This window comes from Sinocyclocheilus grahami, unplaced genomic scaffold (assembly GCF_001515645.1).
Source record: "Sinocyclocheilus grahami isolate Dianchi unplaced genomic scaffold, SAMN03320097.WGS_v1.1 scaffold896.1, whole genome shotgun sequence".
Classification (NCBI taxonomy): Eukaryota; Metazoa; Chordata; class Actinopteri; order Cypriniformes; family Cyprinidae; genus Sinocyclocheilus; species Sinocyclocheilus grahami.
Genome location: NW_015506075.1, coordinates 682,768 through 690,790, shown reverse-complemented (window position 1 = coordinate 690,790; position 8,023 = coordinate 682,768). Strand labels below are relative to the sequence as shown.

The window sequence follows — 8,023 nt, the reverse complement described above, 5'->3', positions numbered from 1 at the left end:
TCTTTATTAACAGTGATTAACCTGACTAGTACTCATTCACACTTTCACATGTGCTGCTGATATGATTAGTCAATTCATGTTAGCTGCTCATTTTGTGTCATGATCAAAAAACAGTGAAATTTGTTTTTTTTCCTGACTAGTACTCATTCACACTTTCACATGTGCTGCTGGTATGATTAGTCAATTCATGTTAGCTGCTCATTTTGTGTCATGATCAAAAAACAGTGAAATTTGTTTTTTTTTGTGAAAAGTTCATTTTTTTGGCCAATAAAGCTTTTAGCAATTATTTTAAATGCATCTGATCACTCTACACAATAATCTAGAAACAATGTGAATGAACACCACAACAGCTTAAGCAAACTTTGCAAAACACAAAATGTATGTCTCTGCCAAACTTTTGGCCATGTCTCTCTCTCTCTCTCTCTCTCTCTCTCTGTGTGTGTGTGTGTGTGTGTGTGTGTGTGTGTATATATATATATATATATATATATATATTAGTGCTGTCAATGTAGAAATGTAGGAATGCATAAATAAATGTAAAAATAAATAAAAGCAGAAATGCATAAGTTAATGTATAAATGTAGAAAAAATGTAGTATAACACAAATGGTACAAAAACGGCACAATTAAAAACGACAGTTTTGGCAAAATTATTTATTTATGCATTCATTCATTTATGCTTATCTGCATTTATTTATTTAAGCATTTAATTATTTATTTATTCATTGATGTATTTCTGCATTTATTTATTGATTTATTTCAGCATTTAATTAATTAATTCTTTATTTACTTATGCATTTCTACATTTATTTGTGTATTTCTATATTTATTTCTTCATATATTTATTTCTTCATTTATGTATTTCTACATGCATTTATGTATTGAATTCTGCATGTACGTATTTATTCATTCATTTATTTATTTATTTATACTTAAGTCATTTAGTCAAACGATTAATCGCATCCAAAATAAAAGTTTTTGTTTGCATAATATATGTGTACTGTGTAGCCTATTTATTATGTGGAGCTATATATAAATACACACACATGCATGTATATATTTCAGAAAAATATGTTATGTTTATATATTAAATATATTTATTTACATGCATGTAAATATAGACAAAGAACAAAAGATGCACGAACTCATTGGCATGTCGCTTTTATTCGCAAGTGTGCCTCCGAATCACTAGCAGGCGGTGCAGAGCATCTTTACACGCTACGAACAAAAGAACGACTTCCTCTTCCGCCTGGGTTTCAACATGCTGATGAAATAGATAGCAGAGAAACCGCTGTTCACTTTTCCTTCTTGTTTTGTATCTTTGCACTTGGATTCTCATCATCAAATAAAGGACATTAAGTAAATTCCAGTACACATTTCTTCTAACGTTATATATCGGTAAGTTAAGTGAAAGAGAGTTTAGTTGTAATGGCAGAAAGTGGTGTGGTTTGTGTTGAATTTATCTATTAATCTATTTGTTTATCAATTATAGTTTACCGTATGTTTGAGGGACAGCTTTTGTGTCTCAAATCTTAGTATAAAAGTATAAAGTTGATTTGTATGAGTTGCTTTCTTACGTTGAACACAAAAGAAGATATTTTGAAGATTGCTGGTAATCAAACAGTTGGTGGTTGCCATTGACTTCCATAGTAGGAAAAAAAATACTATGGACGTCAATGGTAACCACCAACTGTTTGATCACCAGCAATCTTCAAAATATCTTCTTTTGTGTTCAACATAAGAAAGCAACTCATACAGGTTTGGAACGACATGAGGGTGAGTAAATGATGACAGAATTTTCATTTTTGGGTGAACTGTCCCTTTAACGTTACTTGAGTGACAAGCCTTTCTTTGGCTGTCTCAAAGCCTATTGAGCTCTCTACACAGACCGCATTAGACTCACATTAGACTGTTTCCCTCAGCCAGGATCAAGATGCCAGGACTCAGCTGTAGATTCTACCAGCACAGGTTTCCAGAGGTGGAAGATGTGGTGATGGTCAATGTCAGATCGATAGCAGAGATGGGCGCCTATGTGAGTCTGCTGGAGTACAACAACATCGAGGGGATGATCCTGCTCAGCGAGCTCTCCAGACGACGAATCCGGTCCATCAACAAACTCATCCGGATCGGACGCAACGAGTGTGTGGTGGTGATTCGAGTGGATAAAGAGAAAGGCAGGGCTGTGTTTCAAACTTAAGTCTCTTGCTTTATTGGGTGCATTCCTCCTTTTAACCTGTGCTATCCATATTTCCACAGGCTACATAGATTTATCCAAAAGAAGAGTATCACCCGAAGAGGCCGTTAAATGCGAAGACAAGTTCACAAAATCTAAAACGGTGAGCATGACTTGTCTGTTTAATGGTGAATACACTTTGACCAGCTGATCACAGCTCAAAATCCATACATTTCAGCTCGAGTTGTCAAAAATTATGATGTAAGCCTAAAGTAGCTAAACTTTTAATATTTGACAGCTGTGTTATGACAGAAATGTTTAACGACGGACGGTAATGCCATTCTCAGCATGTTAGGCATAAGTTTAAGAATGAGTGTGTGCATATTGTGAATGAATTTAATGAACTTGGTTACACCTTCCTGATAATCTTTCAGTAAATTATCATCAGACCTACACTAGAGCATGGTAAAAACGTGTGTCTGTTAATAGTATTTAATGGATCTGAGCTAATATAAACTAACAGTGAACAGTTGTATTTGTTCTTAACTAATGTTAAGAAAGATTACTGTAACAGATGTATTGCTCATTGTTAGTTTATGCTTTTGCTAATGTTAACTAATGAGACCTTATTGAAAGGCATTACTAAATTTTGTCATTCTAAACCCAAATGCCATTTTTCATGACTATGTTTTTACCTTTTTTTCACTGACAGAGATGAAAATGAATTCTGAATGAGTTTTAAAGCCATTGTTATCCTATCTTTGCCCTCCAGTTAATCCCGCTTAGCAAACTGAATTCAGCCTCTCTATTTCTAAAACCTATGGTCTAGGGATGGGCGATACCCCTTATTTTGTTTTCGATACGATACCGATATTTTTCAAGGCAGTATCGTCGATATCGATACCGATTCGATACTTCTGCACTAAACTTTTAAATTATGAAATTTATGAAATTATTAAATTACTAAGAGTAAAATGGGTAATGAAAACCACTTAACTTAGTTAAAAACGCATTTTAACCCGTTTAATCCCAACTTTTTCCCAGACATGAAAATATCCAAATGATGTGTCATTAGTAACCCTTTGAAATAATCAATAATTTTTTTATGAAAAATTGTATTTTATGGTCAGTCACAATTGTAACCGGTGGGATCATGTGTATACTGAATTAACATATTTCTGCAGTCTTAAAAATTGTTATATATCTTAGCCCAGCTATTTTAAACTGTTTGATCAGTTTATTGTGAAAACTCAAACATTTATGTTTTTATTTCTGTCCTCTGATAAGCATTGTTCAGGGCTGCCATTCCCAAAATCTTTAATGCTTTCTTATGATACTTTTGGGAAACGCAGCCCAGTTTGAATGCACTGTCAGCAGTGAGTGAATTCTCTCTGTGATTGATTGGTTCTGTCTTGCAACATTTGCGTGTGTTCAGATGAGCAGGAAAATAGTTCTATCCTACACAATTACTCGCTAACAAAGGTTATTCGTCCAATTCAATGCATATTGTACGCATTATATTTTTGTTAAATTAACAAAATCACTGGTAAATAAAACACACCTTAGTATCGATATTTTTTGTTTGAGTATCGATACTTTCGATACTCGCGTCAGTATCGATATATCGATACTTCGGATCGATACGCCCATCCCTACTATGGTCTCATAGATGTTGTTTGTGTGTGTATATATATGTGTATATTGTTATAGGTTTACAGCATTTTGAGGCATGTAGCTGAAGTCTTAGAGTACACCAAAGATGAGCAGCTTGAGAGTCTGTACCAGCGAACCGCCTGGGTGTTCGATGAGAAGTACAAGCGGCCTGGATACGGTGCCTATGACATCTTTAAGCAGGTTGTGTCGTAAGTATGCATTCATCAATCAAGTATTGACTATGAAATGGCTTGTCACTAAAATGTTTTTATATCACAATTGCGTAAATTGCATTCTTGGCAGAGACACGTCCATTTTAGATGGTCTGGATTTGACGGAGGAGGAAAGGGCCGTTCTGATTGATAACATCAACAGACGACTCACTCCACAGGCTGTTAAAATAAGAGCGGACATTGAGGTGGCCTGCTATGGCTATGAGGGCATCGATGCCGTGAAAGATGCTTTGAGGGCTGGACTGAAGTGTTCGACAGAGTGTATGCCAATCAAGGTAAGTACCACATTTTTTTTGTTCTGGTTATATACATTTACTCAATGCATTAAAAAAGCAATTCATACACCCAGTAACTTGAATACACTTTGTTTATGATGATTGTTTTTTTTTTATTATTATTTCTTAATTAAAAAGCCTCATTAAAAGAATCAAATTCTTGAAAAGAAAACCGTAAGTGGCATAAAATGTATTAAAAATGTGAGTTTTTTTTTTTTTTTTTTTTTTTTTTTTTTTTTAAATATTGTTAGTAATTGAAAATGTTTGTCAGTCATGTGGTCAAGGTTAAAAAGACTTCAAATAAACAAATCAGATAATTTGACAACTTTTAAAATGCAAGGTTCGTTCAAGTTGTAAAATGTCATGTTGTGCAGCTCCCCAAAAATGTAATGATATATTTATAAAATAATTGTACAATTTGAATTAATTAAAAAATGTCAAATAATTAAAAGTAATTAAAATTATTGAAATTTAATTAAACTTTTAAAATAATTTAAATTCATACTATATAAAATATTAGGGAATCTGTTTTATTACAATATATATATATATATATTTAAATGTAAGCCCAAAATCATCACAATTAAAAGAACCAAAGACTTAAACTACTTCAGTCTGTGTGCATTGAATTTATTTAATACACGAGTTTCACAATTTGAGTTGAATTACTGAAATAAATGAACTTTTCCACGACATTCTAATTTATTGAGATGCACCTGTGTGTGTGTGTGTGTATGTATGTGTGTACATGTGTGTGTGTGTATATATATATATATATATATATATATATATATATATTCTTAAAAAAAATTAACCTTTAAAGATTAAGAACCATAAAAGTATATTTAAAAACATTTAAAATAAAAACATTAAGGTGTGCATGCTTGCTTGTCTTTAAGATGTAAGGAAGAATGTACTTTTTACTTGTTACACCACACAACATTTTTAGAATTATTAAATATAAACTTGTTGTGTGAAAATGGTTCCCGAAAACATTTTCTTTAAACAGATGAAACCATCTAGTAGGCGCTCCTAGTGATCCAGATTTGCTCACTATTTCATTGCTTTTGTTGCAGATCAACTTGATTGCCCCTCCGCGCTATGTTATGACCACGACCACTCTAGAGCGCACTGAGGGCCTTTCTGTGCTCAATCAGGCCATGGCTGTCATTAAAGAGAAGATCGAAGAGAAGAGAGGCGTCTTCAACATTCAGATGGAGGTGAGAAATGATCATTATTTCCCATTTTTCTGGCATGGAGACATTGCTAACTGAAACTTTAGTTCAGTATGCTGCTATAAATCTTGTTGTATTGAATAGCATTGACTTTGTTTCGATATCCCTGCAGCCAAAAGTGGTAACGGACACAGATGAGACAGAACTGGCTCGGCAGTTAGAGCGGCTGGAGAGAGAGAATGCAGAGGTGGATGGAGACGATGATGCAGAGGAGATGGAGGCCAAGACTGATGACTAGCTTAAAGAAACACAATAAACCAGCATTGCTATAATCGTTCAGGAGTCTTGAGAGTTACAGTCAATTGTTTATCATACCACACAGACTGAAAAGCATTGCTTGAATAATATTAAGCAGATTATGGGTGAATTGTGGCAGGCAGTGAAAGTAGATCGTACATTCGAGGGCGTTTGCTTATAAGATGAGTTGTGGGAGAAATGTCTTCCATGAACACTAGAGTTTGGCTTGGAGTATTAAAAATACAGATACCATTTCAACAGTGTAGTTGTTTTAAGTGACCTTCTGTCTCCAGCCTTATTCAAGAAAGATGCAGTTTGTGGTGAAACGACTTTTTTCTTTATCAGAGTTTACTTATCTTTATCAAAGTCCTCTGTGGATGCATAACTATTAAAAAGGAGCATTTTTCCCAAAGCATTTGTCATGTAATTTTTTTATTAATATTATTTATTTTTTGCTGTCTGTTTTGGTTAAGATGTTAGATATGTTATGGAATCCTTCACTAAATTAATAGTATTTGAGCAGATACACTACCGTTCAAAATTTTGGGGTCAGTGATGTGTTAAATTGATCAGAAGTGACAGCAATGACATTTATAATATTACAAAAAATGATATTTCAAATAAATGGTTGTTATATTATATTCTAAGAGTCCTGAAAAATTCAGCTTTGCCATCACAAGTATAAATTAGATTTTAAAATATTGTGTCCTTGGAATTATAAGGTTCTATCTGACATTTTTGTCAAAATTGAGTTATTCACATATTCTTATTCTGTGACCTCGAATTTACATTGTGATTTATTTATTCATTTATTTTATTTTATGTTGTGTACATTTTGGGAATTTTTATTAAAAAAATAAAACCTACAAAGTATATAGAATGCAAAAAACTGAAGCTAGTCCTAATAATAATTTCTTCTATAGCATCGTTACAACCAGATCACACTCATTTCTGCTTCTTGATGTGTTTTACAATGTTGTTAAATGTATATTACACAAATGTATGTTGTGATGATTTTGGCTCACATTTAACAAAAACCCACCAATTAACTATCTCAACAAATTAGAATACTTTATAAGACCAATAAAAAAAACTTTTAGTGAATTGTTGGTCTTCTGGAGCTTAGTCCAGGTAAGACGCCTCTGTTGTCTGTGGTTCAGGAGTGGCTTGACAAGAGGAATACGACAACTGAAGCCAAATTCCTTGACACGTCTGTGTGTGGTGAATTCTTGAATCGATTTTGCTTAATAATCCTCATAAGGCTGCGGTTCTCTCGGTTGGTTGTACATCTTTTTCTTCCACACTTTTTCCTTCCACTCAACTTTGTTAACATGCTTGGATACAGCACTCTGTGAACAGCCAGCTTCTTTGGGAATGAATGTTTGTGGCTTACCCTCCTTGTGAAGGGTGTCAATGATTGTCTTCTGGACAACTGTCAGATCAGCAGTCTTCCCCATGATTGTGTAGCCTAGTGAACCAAACTGAGAGACCATTTTGAAGGCTCAGGAAACCTTTGCAGGTGTTTTGAGTTGATTAGCTGATTAGCATGTCACCATATTCTAATTTGTTGAGATAGTGAATTGGTGGGTTTTTGTTAAATGTGAGCCAAAATCATTACAATTAAAAGAACCAAAGACTTAAACTACTTCAGTCTGTGTGTATTGAATTTATTTAATACACGAGTTTCACAATTTGAGATGAATTACTGAAATAAATGAACTTTTCCACGACATTCTAATTTATTGAGATGCACCTGTAGTTTGCATTAGCCGTTTACTATCATTCACTGGTTAATGTTTCACTGCAGAGCAAAATGGCATGTTTCAACAACAGCAACAACAAAAATCAGTGGAAACAGCTTTTTAATGTAGCGATAGCCTCCACCGGTGAAAATTAGGGTTTTTACATCAAATATCACAAAAAAAAAGTGCAGTGTGTAATTCAGTTTCCCATAGAAAGATGGCGCTGTTGTATCACAGTTTGTTCAAACTGAAACGCTCATTTGTAAAGTCACACAGTTTTATTCAGGTCTTCAGCATTATTAAACAAGTATTTTGCTTGTGTTTTGTGAGGATGTTGTCAGACAGTGTACCACCATCGAGCTGGAAGATTCCACATGTATTTGATAGACTCAGGTCAGTCTGAGTGTTTGTGTTATTTTTGCTGAGCATTTGTAGGGCAATATGTTTATGGATACATACAGCTGGTTTAATGCATT

General features: G+C 33.9%; 1 protein-coding gene across 2 annotated transcripts; it reads left to right on the top strand.

The window, feature by feature from the left end:
- Positions 1–1,227: 1,227 nt before the first annotated feature.
- Positions 1,228–6,232, top strand: LOC107563904 (eukaryotic translation initiation factor 2 subunit 1-like). 2 transcript variants are annotated; one of them, XM_016248883.1, is made up of 7 exons: positions 1,228–1,397; positions 1,922–2,173; positions 2,256–2,335; positions 3,883–4,034; positions 4,129–4,333; positions 5,410–5,553; positions 5,681–6,232. In XM_016248883.1, the coding sequence occupies exons 2-7, from the start codon at positions 1,933–1,935 to the stop codon at positions 5,804–5,806; spliced, it is 948 nt and encodes a 315-aa protein (XP_016104369.1). In that variant the 5' UTR covers positions 1,228–1,397; positions 1,922–1,932; the 3' UTR covers positions 5,807–6,232. The 2 variants fall into 2 exon arrangements, with proteins under 2 accessions (XP_016104369.1, XP_016104370.1); XM_016248884.1 differs by having other exon boundaries at positions 1,866–2,173.
- Positions 6,233–8,023: the final 1,791 nt, after the last annotated feature.